At 37.3% G+C, this 20414-nt stretch overlaps 4 protein-coding genes across 4 annotated transcripts; 1 reads left to right on the forward strand and 3 right to left on the reverse strand.

Moving 5' to 3' along the window:
* Nucleotides 1–247: 247 nt before the first annotated feature.
* Nucleotides 248–2297, reverse strand: LOC125204868. The gene is made up of 2 exons (XM_048103624.1): nt 1533–2297; nt 248–1447 (listed from the first exon to the last, which is right to left on the reverse strand). Exons 1-2 carry the CDS (start codon nt 2270–2272, stop codon nt 1003–1005), a joined length of 1185 nt encoding a protein of 394 aa, XP_047959581.1. The 5' UTR covers nt 2273–2297; the 3' UTR covers nt 248–1002.
* A 2644-nt stretch (nt 2298–4941) lies between these two features.
* Nucleotides 4942–7143, reverse strand: LOC125204581. Its single transcript, XM_048103268.1, has 2 exons — nt 6325–7143; nt 4942–6238 (listed from the first exon to the last, which is right to left on the reverse strand). Exons 1-2 carry the CDS (start codon nt 7131–7133, stop codon nt 5044–5046), a joined length of 2004 nt encoding a protein of 667 aa, XP_047959225.1. The 5' UTR covers nt 7134–7143; the 3' UTR covers nt 4942–5043.
* A 2532-nt stretch (nt 7144–9675) lies between these two features.
* On the forward strand, nt 9676–12137 carry LOC125206966 (putative late blight resistance protein homolog R1C-3). Its single transcript, XM_048106179.1, has 2 exons — nt 9676–12024; nt 12081–12137. Exons 1-2 carry the CDS (start codon nt 9676–9678, stop codon nt 12135–12137), a joined length of 2406 nt encoding a protein of 801 aa, XP_047962136.1.
* Nucleotides 12138–12536: 399 nt separating this feature from the next.
* On the reverse strand, nt 12537–15839 carry LOC125206967 (protein NRT1/ PTR FAMILY 5.6-like). The gene is made up of 3 exons (XM_048106180.1): nt 15636–15839; nt 14234–14715; nt 12537–13539 (listed from the first exon to the last, which is right to left on the reverse strand). Exons 1-3 carry the CDS (start codon nt 15837–15839, stop codon nt 12537–12539), a joined length of 1689 nt encoding a protein of 562 aa, XP_047962137.1.
* Between the last annotated feature and the right edge of the window lie 4575 nt (nt 15840–20414).

The following is a 20414-nucleotide window of genomic DNA, read 5'->3' on the forward strand; positions in this document are numbered from 1 at the left end:
AAAGTGAAGTGAGACAAATTACGTGGGACGGTTCGAAATAGAATACTGAGTCGAATTATCTGGGACGAAGGGAGTATTAACTAAACATTACTTTCTTGAATGAAAAGAAATATTACATATTTACATACGCACTTGATATCTACTTTGAAGTAGCACTCTCTGCATAGTAAAATCCTTCACATTGATATTAAATGTAAAACAAATAGTAGAACTTTTATTGAATTAAACATAACACAACACAACGTAGTGAACGGACTAATGATCTAAAACAGATAATTTTTCTAAATCAACTGCCTTCAAGTCCCCTTTTGCTATCATGTTATACCCACAGCTGTATCCGCGACAAATGAAGAAGTTGCATAATGCACAGTAAAATCCTTCCAGTTCATTAACTGTGTAATGACAAATGTCGCAGTGGCGTTTTGTGGTGAGAAGTTGAAAGATGAGAGGGTGTGGATGAATTGCGTCCTTGATCACATATTCCTGCCCAAACTTGCAGTTTCTATAGTAGCCGGATGTAGTTGGAAAGCATCGTGGATGGAAGGATAGATCGCAGGGGCGGCAGTGATACATCCAACTCCTGGGATTCATTTGTGTTTCACATTGATCGCAGTAGAAATCGCCTGGACGGTTGAGAGTGGCATCATACGTCAACAGCAGCTGGTGGTGCTCGTCCCATCTACGGCTGCTGACAGATGCCGGCAGCACAGTGCATCTAAGGTGCACAATGAAATCACATGAGCTGTTGCTGCACTTGTAACAATCAAGATAGGTTATGGTGTCGGGACAAGCAGCAGCACACGTCAAGCGCCATGAGTTGACATCTCTTTGTAGATCCGACTTGGTCACATGCTTGAGGAGATGTTGCGGGTGAGCTGTGTGATGTATGGTATTCGGCATACAAGAGCACTTGATATCAACTACGAAGTCGCACTTTGTACAAGTGTAAAACAGCCCATTCGTACGAAACCCACACACACTGCACTCTTTCCACATCCAAAGTTAATGTTTGTCGCAAGAACAGAGGACAAACTGGTGATCATCATGTTGGTGGAATGGAAGTGAGGGGAGTTGAGGTGGCAAGTGAAAGCAAGCCACGTGAAGAAGGTATTTGCATTCACTGCAACTCATATAGTAGTATGATGATATAGGAGTGATGCAAGCATCACATATCAACTCCGACCTCACTCCATAATTCTCCTCGTTTTCTTCTTCTCCAAGGATTTGAGGGTGTTGAGCTGTGGATGAGACTAAAGTGAGCTGATGTTGGTGATGAAGGAACTTATATTTCATATTCACCAACTCATCAAAAACAGCAGCGGCAGGGATGATGGGTGGTATCAATGTTCCTACTTCTCCTCCTCTTTGTCTCGTCACAAAAGGTGTAATCAGTTCCTCGGCCACCTCATTCGTTGGAATACGGACTATTTCTTTCCCGATGGATGCACTTGCATAATAGTAAAACAATAAAAATTTAGTACTACTACTGTATATAAAAGTAACGACATGAATGATGTAAAAATAAATCATACTCGCGAGGAGGCGGCTTGTTGAAGGCACATTTGATGTGGACAATAAACCTACATATTTGACAATGATATATCCAATATTTGAAGCGCAAAGTTTTGCTGCACACATCACATTTGTAGCCAAATTTGAAATATTCTTGTGGGATGATTGAAGAGAGAGACAGAGAGTGATGATGGTCTTCCCTTTTCAAGCTTTGAGGCAATGAAGCACATCTCTCATGGATCCAATACAGGCAAGCATCTTTGGTGCATATATAGGAACTATCCCTGCTTGTGATGCCGCAAGCATCACACTTGAAGGAACATCTTCTCCTCCACAGCATCAATTCATGCTCGGGGTGATTTGCATCGACCACGCCCTTGTCGTGCGCGCACAGAAGGTGCACCTGGTATCCACATCCCGAGCTTGTACATTTGTAGCCAATGCTAAAAATAAACAGATTGCAGATAAGGCACGTATATAATTCTCGACGGTGGCATTGGCTGAGTATGTGTTGAGTGTGCAATGGATGTCGTATCTCTCTCAGCGTCGCTGCACACTCTTCATGCAATAGCCTCGAATACTTGCATCCCGGGATGCTGCACCCATAAGCTTGCTCTCCGCTACCAAATGAACGTTCACAACCATAACATCTATCTCTTCCAGTAGTATCCACCAGAGTAAGTGGATGCTCGTGGCTCCAATGATCAATCATCTCCTTCTCCTCATCCTCCATCTCTCTCTTTTTTTCTATCTCACTCATTATATGTGTTTTGTTTGTAGTAGTAAGTAGTAACTAATGTTGGAAATAATATGACATATAACATGCTATCCCATCTCTCAACATTTTATAGCCAACATTTACCTCAAACCGACAATAAAATCAAACAAAACTTCCTACCACAGCAAAGAATATTGTACTCCCTCCGTGCCCGATTAAGAGTCGCACTTGCATTTCTGCACTCGTTTTGTAAAAATGATAATAAATAGTTAAAGTAAAAAAATGGTAAAGTAAGAGAGAGAATAAGGTAGAGAAGAGTCTTCTTTACATTATTCTCTCTCTTAATTTACCATTTTTCCACTTTAACTATTTATTGTCAATTTTACAAAACGAGTGTAGAAATGCAAGTGTGACTCTTAATCGGGGATGGAGGGAGTATCACTTTACTGTCACATCAGTCAAAGAATCTCCCCCTCTTTCTTTAGCATTTTGTCTTTTTCTTTTTCTTTTTCGTGTAATCACTCAATCTTCTTTTTTGTGGAAAAAGAGGAATACTAAGACAGTAATTAAGACTTGGTGAGTAAAACTTCTACTCCCTTCATCTCCAAAGAATATGAACATGTGGTTCGATACAAGTTTTAATGCATAATTTGGAAAATAAGAGAGATAGAAACAAAAAGTTTTTAAGGCATTGTTAGTAGAGAATGAATCTCGCTTTAAAAGATTTATATTTTTCAGGGATGGATGAAAAAAAATGTTCATATTTTTCGAGGAGGGAGGAGTGTCAATTATATCAATCCAATTGTAAAGCGCGACAGAGAGTTTTGTGTTGATCAAGTAAATATTCTAGTTTAGTGGTTTGGTCGTTTGGATTGAATAGAGTAATGGAGAGTGAAATTATAATAATTAAAGGCTATTAAGTAGCTTAATATATCAAAATACAATTAATTAGAGTGGTAAATAACATTAAATATATACATTTAATCGTTGCTAAATGGAACAGAAGAATCATAGTAGTACAAAACTTCACAACTAATTAATATAACTTAATATTCTCCTTTATCTCTTTGTCTTTTGCTTTTATAAAAGTTTGTATTTCTCTTTAGTTTTCTCTTTCTCTTTCTCTTTAATTTATCTTTAGCTTTTCTCACGATTTGAATTTCTCTTTTGCTTCTGTTTTGCTTTTAGATTCAGCGCTGCTCAATAATCTTTTGCATGTCTTAATGCTATTGAAAGTCCTTATTGCTTATATTTTATACTAATAAATTTTATAATCTTTGATAATTTTCTCAATTGTTTTTATCTCTTCATTTTTAGTATACAATCGTATTTGGACATTTTTAATATTTAATCACTATAAAACTTTTGTAATATTATCCTACACACCTATAAATCTATAATGAATACTGTATTTGTGCAAAGGACTGAAGGAGGTACACCACCATGGGCCAAATCCAAGTTGGTGATATATAATTGGATGCATGGAGTATTTATTAAAAATGAATCGTTTTTTATGAAACTCCCAATCAAACCCAAACAGATTGGAGTATCTACATTTAAAAATCAACACCCAATACTTTCATAGCATAAGTATAATTACCAAATACTATAATAAGTTGGTCATCTCAATACAAAGTACTCGCTACTCCCTCTATATAAGAGGTTGTGGGCTTGTATCCATCTTCTTCTCCTAGGCCCAACAAAGCCCATTCCGGTCCATTACTTCCATATATTTATTTATTTATTATTATTTTTTTAATGTTTTTCACTTCTTTCGAAATAAATATATGTTGAGTACTTGGCTTCCAGATTGTTTAGTTATTTATTACTCCCCCGTCCCGCTTAAGATGACACATTTTCCTTTTTAGTTTGTCCCAACTAAGATGACACATTTCCTTATTTTTTAACTTTCTCTCTCCAATTAATACACTCAACCACTTTTTCTCACTCCTATTATACTTACACCCACATTCTCTCTCTCCAATTAAACACTTTAACCAATAATTCCTAAAACCCCGTGCCGGCTAAGCAATGTGTCATCTTAGCCGGGACGGAGGGAGTAGAATATTTTCCACGTGACTTTCTTGAACAATAGGTGGTGTTATTAAATTACTAAGGCCCATTACTTCCATATTTTTATTTTTATTTTTTTATTTTTTAATGTTTTTCACTTCTTTCGAATTAAATGTTGAGTACTTGGCTTCCAGGTTGTTTATTTATTTATTAGAATATTTTCCATGTGACTTTCTTGAACAATAGGTGGTGTTATTAAATTACTAGACACTACTTTCTTGAATTCTATTACGAAAGAAACATTTCACTTAAAAAGGGGCAAAAGTAGTAGTAACACATATAGTGTTAGGATTGTCGACTGCTACATTAGTTTGATATTGTCCGCTTTGGTCAAGCCCGTACGGATTTGTTTTTGGGTCACTCCCAAAAGACCTCAAACTAATTGGGGTTGGACAAAAATTATATACACCTTCCAACTTCCATCACTCATCCGATGTGGGATGGATTTGTAACCCAACATATAGCATAGACATAACTATTCAAAAACAGGAAACATCTCATTCAAACTGACTTCATGATATCTCTGAGTAGATCCAACTGAGTCACATGCTTGAGGAGACGTCGCGGGTGAGCGGGATGAAGTATGGTATCCGGCATACAAGCCACTTCATATCTACTTTGAACTCGCATTCTCTATATAGTAAAATCATTCACATTCACATTTAATGTAAAACAAATAGAACTATAGTACTAATACTTTTATTGAATTAAACATAACACAGCACAATATAATGAACGAACTAATGATCTAAAATAGATAATTTCTCTAAATCAGCTGCCTTCAACTTGCCTTCTAGGACCATGTATGCCCCGCATAAATTGTAACAAATGAAGAAGTTGCATAGTGCACAGTAAAATCCTTGGCGTTCATATTGATTATATCGACAAATGTCGCAGCGGCGCTTTGTGGTGAGAAGTTGAAAGCTGAGAGGGTGTGGATGAACTGCGTCATTGATCACATATTCCTGCCCCAACTTCATGTTTCTATACGCGCCGGATATAGTTTGAAAGCAATGTGGATGGAAGGATAGATCGCAGGCGCGGCAGTGATACATCCAACTCTTGGGATTCATTGGTTTTTCACATTGATCGCAGTAGAAATCGCCAGGACGGTTAAGAGTGGCATCATACATCAACAGCAGTGGGTGGTACTCGTCCCATCTACGGCTGGTGACTGATGCCGGCAACAAAGTGCATCTAAGGTGCACAATGAAATCACATGAGCTGTTGCAGCACCTGTAACAATCATAATAGATTATGTCTTCGCCACAACCAGCAGCACACGTCAAGCTCCACCAGTTGATATCTTTGCGTAGTTCATCCTGAGCCACGTGCTTGAGGAGATGATGCGGGTGAGCTGCGTGAAGTATGGTATCCGGCATACAGGCGCACTTGATATCTACTTTGAAGCCACTAGTGTAAAACAGCCCATTCATACGATACTCACAGACACTGCAATATTGGATCTCCCAAGGTTGATGTTTGTCCAAAGATTGGAGGACTAGCGGGTATTTCTGGTGGTGGATTGGAAGAGACGGGACGTTAGGTGGCAAGTGAAAACAAGCAATGTGAAGATTGTATTTGCATTCACTGCAACTCATATAGTAGTAGTAGTATGATGATGATGATGATGATGATGATGATGATATAGGAGTGATGCACCCATCACATATCAATTCTGATCTCACTCCATAATTCTCCTCGTTTTCTTCTTTTTGTTGTTGGCTTGGATCGCCAGATGAGAGTAAAGTGAGTTGATGTTGGTGATGAAGGAACTCATATTTCACCTTCATCAACTCAGCAGCAGCAGCAGCAGGGATGATGATGGGTGGTATCAATGTTTCTCCTCCTCTTTGTCTCATCACAAACGGTGTAATTAGTTCCTCGACCACCTCATTCGTTGGAAGACGGACTATGTCTTTCCCGATGGATGCACTTGCATAATAGTACAACAATAATAATTTAGCAGGGGTAGTGTATATAAAAGTAATGAGAATGTATGATGTAAAAAAAAATCATACTCAGGAATGCGAGGAGGCGGCTTGTTGAAGGCACATTTGATGTGGACAATAAACCTACATATTTGACAATGATATATCCAATATTTGAGCCGCAAAACTTCGCTGCATACATCACATTTGTAGTTAAATATGATATATTCTGGTGGGACCTGAAAAGAGAGAGAAAGAGAGTGATGATGGTCTTCCCTTTCCAAGTTCTGAGGCAATGAAGCACATTTTTGATGGATCAAATATTGGCAAGCATCTTTGGTGCATATATAGGAACTATCCTTGCGTGTGGTGCCGCAAGCATCGCACTTGAAGAGAAACCTTCTCCTCAACAACTTCAATTCATGGTCAGGATGACTTGGATGATGATGTATGATGGTGTGCCTTTGCTCATCAGCATCAGCATTGGTTGCTGCATCCATCACGCCCTTGCCCTGCGCGCATCTCAGGTGCACCTGGTATCCACACCTCGAGCTTGTACATTTGTAACCAATGCTATAAATAATATTTTCGCAGATAACGCACATCATTAATTCTGGATGGTGGCGTTGGCTGAGTATGTGTTGAGTGTGCAATGGATGTCGTATCTCTCTCATTGTCGCTGCACATTCTTCGTGTATTAGCCTCGAATACTTGCATCCTGTGACGCTGCACCCATAAGCTTGCTCTCCGGTACTGAACGACCGGCCGCAACCATAACATATGTCGCGTCCAATAGTATCCACCAGAGTAAGTGGATGCTCGTGGCTCCAATGATCAAGCATCTCCTTCTCCTTCTCCTCCTCCTCCTCCACCTCTATCTTTTTTTCTTTCTCACTCATTATATGTGTTTTTTTTGTAGTAGTAACTAGTTTTGGAAATAATAAGACATGCTATCCCATCTCTCAAAACATTTTATAGCCAACATTTACCTCAAACCGACAATAAAATCAAACAAAACTTCCAACCACAGCAAAGAATATCGTATCATTACTACGAATCATTTCACTCCACTGTCACATCACTCAAAGAATCTCTCCCTCTTTCTTTGGCACTTTGTCTTTGTCTATTTTGTGTAATCACTCAATCTTCTTTTTTGTTGAAAAAGAGGAATACTATGACAGTAGTAAGACTTGGTGAGTAAAAATTCTACTCCCTCCGTCCAGCAGAGAATGAATATTATGAACATTTGGTTTGACACGGGTTTTAATATATAATTGGAAAAGTAAAAAAGAGATATAAAGAAAAAGTTTTTAAATTATTGTTAATAAAGAATGAGTCTCACCAATTCATATTTTTCAGGGGCGGACGAAAAAGAAAATAGTTCATATTTTCGGGGACTGATGGAGTATCAATTATATCAATCAAATTGTAAAGCGCGACAAAGAATTTTGTGTTGATCATGTAAATATTCTAATTTAGTGGTTAGGATTATGGAGAGTAAAATTATAATATTAAAGGCTATTAAGTAGTTTAATTATGATTTTTTCAAAACAATTTCGAAAAATGAAATCGGCCATCTTAACTGGGACAGAGCGAGTATATCAAAAGACAATTAATTAGAGTTGTAAATATATACATTTAATCTTTGCAAAATGGAATAGAAGAATCGTAGTAGTACAAAACTTCACAACTAATTAATTCAATAAGATTATCTCCTTTTTTATTATCTCTGTCTTTTGCTTTTCTAAAAGTTTGTATTTGTCTTTTGTTTTCTCTTTCTCTTGTTCTTTCCCTTTCTCTTTAATTTATCTTTTGCTTTTCTCACTATTTGAATTTCTCTTTTGCTTTTGCTTTTGGATTCAGCTCAATAATCTTTTGCATATCTTACTGCTATTGAGAGTCATTTTTGCTCATATTTAATACTAATAAATTATGTTATACGGAGTTCTACTAATTTAGGAAAAACTTCATATTAAAATATTATAAATTTATAAAATACTAGTCAATTAAGTATATCATAACTTTGATAATTTTCTCAATTGTCTTATAACTAAAATGAATTTGGTGCCCTTTATCTCTTCAGTTTTAGTATATAGTCATATTTGGCCATCTTTTCTAACAGTGTCCCAAATATAGACTTACAAGACAAAAAAAATTGCTAAAGAAATACTCCCTCCGTCCCACAAAGATAGTCCCACTTTGACCCGGCACGGTTTTAAGAAATGTAATGAAAAGTGAGTTGAAAAAGTTGGTGGAATGTGGGTCCTACTTTTAAAGTATTAGTTTTATAATAAAATGTGAGTATGAATGAGTTAGTGGAATATGAGGTCCACTACCAAAAATAGTAAAAGTGAAATGGAACAAACTTTGTGGGACGGATGAAAATGGAAAAATGGGACAATCTTTGTGGGACGGAGGGAGTACTATTAGTACAAATGCCCTTATATTTAATCTGCATGAAAAATATTTAATCACTATAAAACTTTTGTAATATTATCCTACACACCTATAAATCTATAATGAATACTGTATTTGTGCAAAGGACTGAAGGAGGTACACCACCATGGGCCAAATCCAAGTTGGTGATATATAATTGGATGCATGGAGTATTTATTAAAAATGAATCGTTTTTTATGAAACTCCCAATCAAACCCAAACAGATTGGAGTATCTACATTTAAAAATCAACACCCAATACTTTCATAGCATAAGTATAATTACCAAATACTATAATAAGTTGGTCATCTCAATACAAAGTACTCGCTACTCCCTCTATATAAGAGGTTGTGGGCTTGTATCCATCTTCTTCTCCTAGGCCCAACAAAGCCCATTCCGGTCCATTAGTTCCATAATTTTTTTCTGTTTTGAATTAACTTTTTTTTAAATAAATGTTGAGTGCTTGACTTCCAGATTGTTTATTTATTTATTAGAATATTTTCCATGTGAATATTTTTTAATTACCGTATCTAAAATTTTTATACCAACTTAATTCAGACGAAGGGAGTACTAACACTCTTCAGTTGTCCATTACTATTAATGATTTAAAATGTGGACTTTTGATGCTCGTGATCAACAATTTGGCCTAATCATCCAATTAGGTGATATATCATGTCAAATTTTTCTCAACCTTGCAACCACTCTTATGAAGAATAAAATTATAGCATTCGTGGCCTCCTCCCTTCCATATAAATTCCTGTGTTGTCTAAATATGTATAGGCCCCACTATCAAAATGGAGTAGTAATAAGTAGTTTATGAAATTATCATTCGTGAATTGAAATAAGCATGGGATGTTATGGCTGCTAAGATAGTTGGCCCCACTCGTGAATTGAAAAGTCGTAGCATATCACAATATAACATTGATCTTTTTATATTTTTTTGTATTTTTTTTATATCATTTTCATTCACACTGACACTATATTTAGTTTCTGAGCATTCATAATCATGGCGGCTTATGAAGCTGTGGTTTCTCTTATGAAAATCATTGATGATATTGAAACTCATCCATCCCCTCCTATTTCTCTTGATAAACAACAACTTGAATCTCTCACCGAAAAACTTGTGTTTTTGCAGGAATTTCTCGAGAGCTATAACTCTCCTTTTGCATGCAGCAACGAAGCAGATCCACTGGAAATGCGTATTGTAGATGCAGCTCATGCGGCTGAAGATGTGATCGAGTCCTATATTGTTGACACAATCCAGCTCTCTGGTGATGAACAAGTCAGTTGCTTCCACTTCTATCAAAATATGCATAGAGTGATAGAGGAAATGGAATTGATCAAGAAAGAGGTTACTGTGATAATGAAGGACAAGGAAGTGGCTTCTGATGGTGATGGTGTTGGTTTAAGGATCGATCCCATTGAGAAGAAGAACCATGTCATGGTAGGGTTTGACGACGTGTTGGTTGAGCTCCTGGATAGGCTCGAGGGAGGACGTGCCGGACGCCAAGTCATCCCTATCGTAGGGATGGGTGGCATAGGTAAAACTACTCTTGCCAAAGGTGCGTTTGAACACCCGCTTATTAAAGAGCGCTTTGATATTTGCGTGTGGGCTACCATTTCGCAAGATTATAATATGGTAGAAACTCTTAGGCAAGTTCTCTCGAAAGCAAGAGGGGAGTTGAGCAATGCGAGTGAAGATGACTTGGGGGAAATACTATATAAATATTTAGCGGGTAGGAGATATTTTGTTGTTATGGATGATATGTGGAGTATAGAGGTATGGGACAAGATGAAGTTTTTCTTTCCTGAAAATAATAATGGGAGTCGGATAATAGTAACAACTAGGATGTCAAACTTGGCTTCATGCTTGACTGATTCCAATAACCTAGTTAAGATGAGATTTCTAGACGAGGTTAGTAGTTGGACTTTGTTCTCCAACACTGTGTTTGGGGCACAAAGTTTTCCTACTAAACTCGAGAGTATTGGAAAGAAAATTGTGGAAAAGTGTAATGGACTTCCTTTGGCTATTATTGTGGTAGGGGGTCTAATGGCTAAATCCGAACTTACACTAGGATACTGGGACCACATTGAGAAAAACTTTAGCTCAATAGTGAATTCGGAGAATGGTGATTATTGCTTGAGAATATTGAAATTGAGTTATAATCATTTGCCTGTCTATTTAAAGCCTTGTTTTCTGTATATGGGAGTGTTTGAGGAAGACCGTGCAATTAGAGCTTCAACAATCGTCAAGCTATGGATTTCTGAAGGATTTCTTAAACCAGTAGACAATAAAAGCTTAACAACTATTGCCAAAGAGTACTTAAAGGAGCTAGTTGATAGAAATCTTATTATGGTAGTTCATAACTTGGGGATACTTGGGAATTCAAAATACTGCAAAATTCATGATTTACTAAGAGATCTATCTTTGAAAGAAGCTCGAGAACATAGGTTTTTTTATGACTTGAAGGAACATAGTCCTCCACGAGAAAATAGCCAACAACGCTTTGTTATTCCGAGAAGCACTTCAAAGGAAAATATCCTTGAAGCCTTTGAATCTATGTCACATGTTCGTTCTTATGTATGTGTTGACAATGAAATCTCAGAATTGCGAAATTCTAGATTGTTGAGGACACTATATGCATATGATACAACAGACGGACAGAGAGGCTGCGCTTATTCCCCGGAAAGTGTGTTTCATTCGGTGAACTCACGATACCTGGCTTTTAGAGCTAATTGGGAGTGCGTGATTCCTTCAATCAATCTGCTTTGGAATCTACACACACTTATCATAAATTGTAGTAAGGATTTTTTCGCACCGGTTGAAATTTGGAAGATGCATAACCTTAGACATGTCGACTTCTTACAAGGGAAATTGCATCTCCCAGATCCTCCGAGCATCGACAAAGATGTTACTATCATGGAGAATCTAGAGATGATCAAGGGAGTGAATAATTTCAACTTGAGTGAAGATGTTGTTAAAAGAATCCGCAATATCAAGAAATTGGATATGAAATATGATGTGAAACTACTTGACAGAGTGAACTATGTCAGCTATCTTCAATGTCTTAGTGAACTGGAATCCTTGACGCTGTGGGTCCTCTCCTTCGACGATGGGGAGTGTCTGTTGAAGAAGATGAGCTTCCCGCGCTCCCTTAAGAAGTTGACTCTCTTTCTACCAAGTAATTTTGAGTTGGAAGACATTCTGCAAACGATAGGTTCGTTACCGCTTCTTCGCCAGCTCTCGTTGTATGGGGGTCGGTTTGGAACACGCGAGTGGGAAACAGTTGAAGGCCAATTCCCGAGGCTCAAGTCACTAACGTTGTATGGATGCCGTGATCTGGAAAACTGGACAGTGTTAGAGAGCTCCCACTTTCCACTTCTTCGGGATCTCTGTCTTTCTTGTTTAAGAGAATTGAAAGAGATCCCTTTAGAAGTTGGAGAAATAGCAACGCTCAGATTGATTGAATTGAAACGTTGCAATGAATCAGTGGTGTTGAGACGCGATCTTCACATAATTATACGTATAAAATATCATTACAAAGCGCATAAAAAAATTTCATTGTTACACATATACTCCCTCCGTCCCAGATAATTCGTCTCAGTTTTCCATTTCAGTCCGTCCCACATAATTTGTCCCACTTCACTTTTACCATTTTTGATAGTGGACCCCATATTCCACTAACTCATTCCTACTCATATTTTATTATAAAACTAATATATAAAGGTAGGACCCACATTTCACTAACTTTTTCAACTCACTTTTCATTACAATTCTTAAAACCCGTGCCCGGTCAAAGTGACCCGAATTATCCGGGACGGAGGGAGTAATACAGTTTTGATTTTAACGCGATCCTAGTAAAATGGCTAATTATCCTTCAACCGCCGCTTGCGCTCTGCCCTCGTCTTGAGACGCAAAAACACCGTTACTGCACGCATCAACACATAATTATACGTAGATATGTTCTTGTTGGATTCCGAAGACCCCAAAAGCGGATCTTCAGATGCCTCCGCCTCTTGTCCGAGGCCGGAGGCTGAGCTTTCTTCTACTACTATATCTTCTCCACACCTTCTCTCTGGGGGCTCCGGGAGCCCCTCGATCTCGACCAACTGCTGCTCTGCAATCCCCGTCTCTTCCTCCACGAGGAAGTCGTCGTCTCCGTACCACCGCGTCGCCAAACAGTAGACCACCAAGTTCCCAACATTCAAACACCCTAAAAAAATATAGTACTTGTCGAGGCGACTGTCTTCTAGATCCTTCCGAAACCACTTTCCGCTAAACATGAAGACACAAACGATGCTCAGATATCTACCAACCCCCATCATGAGATCCACAAACGGCGCCCCGAATCTGAACAAACTCTCCAAAACCTGAGATCTGTAGAACGATTCCAGCCCATGCCCGGCGAGTCCTCCCGTTATCCCCAACAACAAGTAGCGCGGGGTTAGCCAGTACACGCTCATATCGTGCTGCCTCCGTGCTGCTGCGTTGGCCCAGGCCACCGCGCAGCACAGCGTGCAGCAAAACATCCCAATGCCGATTCTCACCAGCTTCATTTTCTGCTCAGTGTGAGTGCAACTCTTCAGACGCTCGATTGTGTAGTAGGATATATCCGAGACTACGGCCTGTGTGAACCTCTGAAGATTGGCGAAGAAGATGATGTTGCGTATGTTTCCGCCGTTGAGGCTGTAGGCTTCTTCGACGAAGAAGGTGCTGCCGGAAGCGGCAACCAAGCTCAAGGTGAGGAAACATGACCATAATGGGAGCATCTTCAGCAAAAGCTTCACTCTCATCACTTGTTCGACGGTGGAAGGGACGGCCTCGCCCGGTTGGATTACGCCTTGCACGATCGCTGCTCTGTCTACCCACCTGGTCGTGTTGGAAAGAAGCACAAGTTAGGGGATTTCTATGCTTAGATCACCCTATAAGGGTGATGAATGTGATATATAGTGTAGATTATCAAAGCCTAATAATGTCGGAATGAAGGCATAAATCAAGAGAAAATCAGTTTAACCAAACTGAGAAAATCAAATTAAGGAAAGATGAATAGTAGAAAATAAAGTACTACTCCCTCCCTCCGTTTCATAGTAATGGAGGCATTTCTTTTCGCCACAGAGATTAAGAAATATATGTGTAATATATTAAATTAAAAGATAATGAAGTAGGAGAGAGGAAAAATGTGTTTGACTTTTACTAAAAGGGAAAATAACTCTACTACTATGGAACGTACCAAAATAGCAAAATGACTCCACTAATATGGAACGGGAGGTAGTAGAATTTTAGTGTAATTGAGAGAAGTATCAATCCATGGTACCAAATATAGTCCATAAGCTATTCTCGTTCTTTAACTTTAGTATTTATATTTCTATATTTCAATTCTATTAACCCTAGCCTTTTAGGGGGGTTAATAGTATGATCACATTAAACCCTAATGAATAACTAGTATTTTAAATTGATACCTAGCACTAGGTTTTTAAATTGATAAACTTTTTAATTACTAATATTTTCGTTAAGTACGAGACAATTTATACGTGAATATCTCAACAAAATCTTCTCTGCCTACCTCAACCATGGAACACGAGGCGGGACATGTAAATCGCCATTAGAGTTTTGGAATAGCCCTTCTGGAGTTTGCGGATAGTCGACTTTTCTCTTAGCAACGGCTTTGACGATGACGGACCCAACATCTCTGAAAGGGTTCGGAACTGTGGAGGCGAAGACGTAGTATTTGGTACCCAGCAAGAACAATAAGAAGAAAAATTCCATCATGGCGGCTAACACTAGTGCGAGTTCCGTAAAGTCGAAATCCGCTAAAGGCCCAAACTGAGCGAAAATGGCGGCCGCGATGGCGACAAAGTTCCACCAGAACATGCTGCGTCTCCCATCCGTGAATTGGGCGGCTCGCAGCTGATCGTCAAGAAATGCTCGCAGAGTGAATGTTAGCGCTGCTTCCGCTAGAGTCAAGAGCGCCAATGCTGGGTAGAATAGACGAAACTCAAGCCGTTGCTCGTCGTTTCCAGCTGCAAGAGCGTTGAGCGATAATCCCTGCCAAAATTAAACCAATTATTCCTAAATCAGGTAGATATATATATGTTACTCATGTTAGGTTGATGTCACACAAAATTTGGGGTTAATTGACAATTTCACCAAGAGATTTTTCATGTTGCATGGTGTCACCCTATAGTAGACAATGCCATATAGTAATAGAATTTGCAACCGTGTAAATATAAATATGAAAATAATACTCTCTCTGTACACCATTAAAACTCTCATTCTTTTCATTTTGAAACGCTAGATTATTACATATCTCATTTCACTTTTATTACAGATAGTAAATAGAATGCACATTCAACTAAGTTTTGATTATAAAATTAAAATGAGTCCATATTTTACTAACTTTTTAACCAATTTCTTAAAATGCATATAGATATTTTCGCATTTTTTTCTTTCTATGTTGTATATTTTGTTCAAATTATCCGAAATCATACTTAGCCTCACTAAATTGACGCAATCAAAGACTAATTGTCAAATATTGGAGGATTTAGGAGGGGCTGATATTAGAGCTAAATTAAAAAATAATTCCAAAAAATGGATTTGGAGAATGAAGAATAAAATATTGTTAAAATGAGTAATAAAAGTACACGAGAAAGGTCAAAATATATGCTTATTTTTTAAATACACTAGTATTTTCCGTCGATAATATAATTTCTTTTTTAATTAATCTACTTTCCGTGGGTAATCCGTCGGTAAAAAAAAAATTACCGACGAGTTCTTTACCGACGGAAAAATTTTCCCGACACCCTAATCCGTCGGTAATTCGTAGCGAACTTTTTCCATCGATAATTTCCGTCGGTAATCTGACATTGTTTTTAGTGTACCGATAAAATTTTACTGTATTTGTCTACAACCTACCTCCACAGATTTCATCTAGAATTTCATTTTGGTATATTGAAAAGACAACTCACGATGATGCAAACCGCGGTGGAGCAAACCGCCATTTTGAAGCGGCCGGTGCGAACGTCGGCGACATAAGCGAAGAACGTCACCAGAAGTGCGCCTGTTCCTTCCTGCAAATTCACGACCACTACAGCTCGCCGGAAGTCGTAATCCTCCCACGCATTGGTGAGGCGCGTGAACAAGATGTTTAGAAACGTCTTCTCCACCAACATGTAGCTGAATATTAGGCCTGCGTTTGTTTAGCACAATCAACATTATATAGTTCTGCAAGAATCCGTCGACAAATTAATTTTGCTGAGATTAATCTCACCTAAGATGAAAACGATGGACTTCATGAAGACAATGTTGTTGCCACACCACCGGCGGATGAGTTGGACGAGAATGCTGGACTCGAGAATAAAAAATTTTGGATACGCCACTGTAAGTTGACACGGGTTTTAACTGTGTTTCTTGACTCATGCATCCAAGTCAACAAACTAGCAATATGTTTTCTCAACTTTATTACAAGATCAACAGTACTGCTCCCTCCGTCTCACTTAAGATGACACGTTTTTCTTTTCAGTTTGTCCCAGATGAAACATTTCCTTTTTTGGTAACTTTCTCTCTCCAATTAATACACCCAACCACTTTTTCTCACTTCTATTAAAATATGCATCTTTCTTTCTCTCTCTATTTTAATACTTACACCCACATTTTCTCATTCCAATTAAACACATTAACCAATAACTCCTAAAAATTCCATGCCGGCCAAGAAATGTGTCATCTTAGCCGGGACAGAGGGAGTAGTTATTAGGAGATGGACACATTTGGTCTAATAAACGTCACCATTTAGAGTTGGCTCTCAAACATCAGCGAAGAACGTCACCAAGAATCTCGCTTTTACTTTATTATTTATCAACTTTAACGTATTTATTATGAATTTCTCAAAATAAATATAAAAAAGAAGTGACTCAATTTTCTCTTGGGATGAGAGTAGTAATTTACAAAGTCGACGTGGGACATATATTTTTACACTTTAACTCCAGGACACAGTCTTACTATAATCAAGTCATATGCCTTGTACATTTCATTTCAGACTACTCAGCACTTTTTTTTGCAAATAAATTATCATCTCATACTTCATTTTCTATTTTCGCTCATATTTTATTCTTTTTCATATTTTATTATCTTTCCATTTAATTTTTAAACACCAATTTTGTAAAATTCGCACCCAAAGAAAATGCCTCAAATAGCTAGGAATAAATAAAATAATATTCATTGTAAAAATTAATAATTATTAATAATATAATAAATCCTAGCTTGCATTTATTCCAAAAATCTGAAGCTTAGTAATCAATTCATGATAACATCAATTATAAACTTGAAATTTTGAAATTTGAAAGTATATGTTAAAAATAATTACATATCCTAATTTATATAGTATGTTACAATGAGAAATTTCATGGAAACAAATCATTCTCCAACAGTCCTTGCCTTCCCTTTCACATTTTCAGACTTCACAAGTCATTTTCCATATTTGATATTTTCAATTAAAATTTCAAATCCAAATACTCCATTTATGTTTGATTTTGACTAGCAACTACTAAGGACTAAGGTAGACCCCTCGACGACTAGCAAAGCATAACGTAGGCCCCTCGACGACTAGTAATCAAATTGCAGGACCAATCAAAATTTGAATGGCTATATGTGGAAGGGAGGAGGCCACGTATGCTATAATTATCTCATAATCCCTCTATCCGTGAAATGTTGTCCAGTTTTGTCATTTCGATCCGTCCGTGAAATGTTCTCTACTATTTTTTTTTTTTTTTTCATTTTTGGTAAATTGATCCCATTTTCCACTAACTTATTACACTCACATTCTATTATAAAACTAAGAGCATCCACAATGGTGGAAAAATCGTCTGTCCGATCTCTAGTCCACGCGATCGTCCGACCATTGCAGGTCGACGAACAATCGCCCGGACGAGCGACTCGACCGAAAGTTCGGTCTCGGAGGAAGGGGCGCCCGACCGTCGTCCGTCTCCTTGTCCGCCCATTGCATGAGCATGGACGTGGACAACGGGCGATAAAAAGTATATTTTTAATTATAAAAAATCATTTTTAAATTAAAACATAATAACTATAATTTCACAATGATCCATACTAAAAGACTGATCCGTGAAAGGATGGTGGGGATTTGGTGGAGATGACATTTCTCAAAGTCTTGATGCCGCTTCTCCACGACGCTTGGGGAAAGGATAACTTCGGACCTCCGAAGAGTTGTCTTCGGAAAAACTCAAAATTTGGTCAATTTATTTGCAATGACGAAAAAATATGGCGAAATTGTAACTACACACTAATTTATTTGATATTGTCAGCTTTGAGCGGTGCAAGGATTTGTTTTTGGACTATACTTATATCTAGCTTCAAACTTCTCTCATTCATTCGAGGTGAGATAAGTTTATAACCCAACAAATCATACTATATGAATGTAGGTGAATTAAACGATAGCATTTACTCATAAACAAAACAACGTGGTTAAGAAAAGCATTAACACTTCGGCAACATTATTTTTTTGCCTAAGAATAACAAACAAATCTAAACATTATGATTTTTTTGCCTCAAGTAATGTTAGATGTGGGAGTATATACTAGGCACACTCTATCTTATACGGCTTGACTATAAATTTTATTTTTATTCATTTTATTTCTACTTTATTTTAATTTATAAACTAATGAAATTTGTGAAATTAGAACTTTTATTATTTTTATATTGATGTAGTAGGAGATGTATATATTAAGATAGTTGGAAATGAAGTTATTATTATTATTATTAAATTTTTTTTTTTGGTAAAGAAGTTCTTATTCTTTTATTATAGAAAATATTCACATGTCTATTTTTGTTAGTGTAGTAGGAAATGTACTTGTAGAATCATTAGGCAATCCCTACCCCTAAAAATCAACGCCCATCATATAAGTGTAATTACCAAAAATATTAAATTTGCCCTCTCAATTGTACTCCCACTAATAAAATATGTTGTGGGCTTATATCCATCTACTTCTCTTAGGCCCAACCAAGCCCATTCCCACCCATTATATAATTCCATAATTTTTTATTTTTTCCTGTTTTTAACTTCTTTTGAAAGAGTACTTGGCTTCCAGATTGTTTATTTTTTCCGTGGTACTTTTTTTTTATTTCTTACTATGGAGAAATTAATCAAAATGTATTTCCAGTGTTGGAAAATGCGGACTTTTGATGCTCGTGATCAAGAATTCGGCCCCACACACTAATAATCCAATTGGGCAAATGAGGCCAAACATTGCAACCACTTAGAAGAAAATTATGTACTACGTGGTCTCCTTCCATTCTACATATAGTCTTTCAAATTGATTGTTTAGTGATTTTTATTGGTCCTAGAATTTAATTACTAATCAAAATCAAAAACCTAAATATTTGGATTTGAAATAGAGAAAACGTCTTTTTATCCAACACGCAATAAAATCCCTTAACTAAATGTTTCAAGTAAAAAGGATGAAACAATGTATCTATCACAATGGCGTATCCAGAATTTTTCTTACACTGGTTTCTTGAGCCCAGCAATGAAGCTTGTCCAACTCATCCGCGAATGGTGTCGCGACTACGTTGTCTTCACCAAGTCCATCGTTTTCATATTAGGTGAGATAAATCATCGCAAAATTTATAATTAATAGTAAGTATGTAAGAAATAGAATCATAATTTCCTAAATTTTGTTCCACTTTTTTTTATTTCTATGTAGATAGTATTATCTTTTTTCAAGCATTTCATCGAATCAAGGAACTCATATTTGAATCAACATGTAAATAGATATATCTTGCGGCATAGAGAGAGGCACATATTTAATCGGAGATATAATAGATTATAAGGAGACTATACTATGCAAAATGAAATCCTAAATTTGAATTGGTCATGAGATTTTTTGCTCGTCTAATTATTAATTTTCCTATTCATATATGGTCAGAGTTTATTCACCTTTTCATAAAATATGGTCACATATTTTTGCAACTAAACGACTTACTGTATATCAAAAATCAAATTAAACTAAATGACAAATCCAACAAAAGCAATCGAAATTTACCATGTATTCTGAGCAACATTACTTCATCAATCCAGATTCAAGATGGCAATCACCGTAAATAAAGGAATGATTAAAAGGAAATACTTTGATAAAAGTATTTGTGAATGGAATTGTTGTGTCTAAGTACTAGTTGGATTCACTATTTACCAGGACATTTTTGTTCTTCTACAAGAGGGCTAAGCCAGACCCTCACCCACGCGGCTTATTTACAAGTAATTGAATTCAAGAACGAACTCTTCAATTACAACACAAAACTCCTAACTATTACAAAGTAACATGCAATACTTCAGTCACTCGTTTCCGAGACACCTCTGGAAACCCTAGACCCTGCACACTAAGTAAAGGAGTTAGTAAAACAACAAATGATCCTTACGGATCTAAGATAGTAACTCAAGAAACACTCAAGAAAACAAGCAATCGTCCAGACACCGCCGATAGCACCGAGCTATTCAACTAGAATCAAGATCCAAGGAGAACACCGAAGATCAGACACCCAGACTCAGTCACACTGCTGATCTAGCCACATCGACTCGTCTAAGACTGGATCTATCACCTATTCACCGTTGAAATTAGGTCTCACTTGTTGAACTCACTGATCGTCGCTTTTTACAGTCGCCACCGCCGGAAACCAAAGTGGTTACCACCTTCGAAGCTGTCACAGATCAACACTCAACTATACCGAGCGTTTGATCG

Source organism: Salvia hispanica, chromosome 2 (genome assembly GCF_023119035.1).
Source record: "Salvia hispanica cultivar TCC Black 2014 chromosome 2, UniMelb_Shisp_WGS_1.0, whole genome shotgun sequence".
In the NCBI taxonomy this organism is placed as follows: Eukaryota; Viridiplantae; Streptophyta; class Magnoliopsida; order Lamiales; family Lamiaceae; genus Salvia; species Salvia hispanica.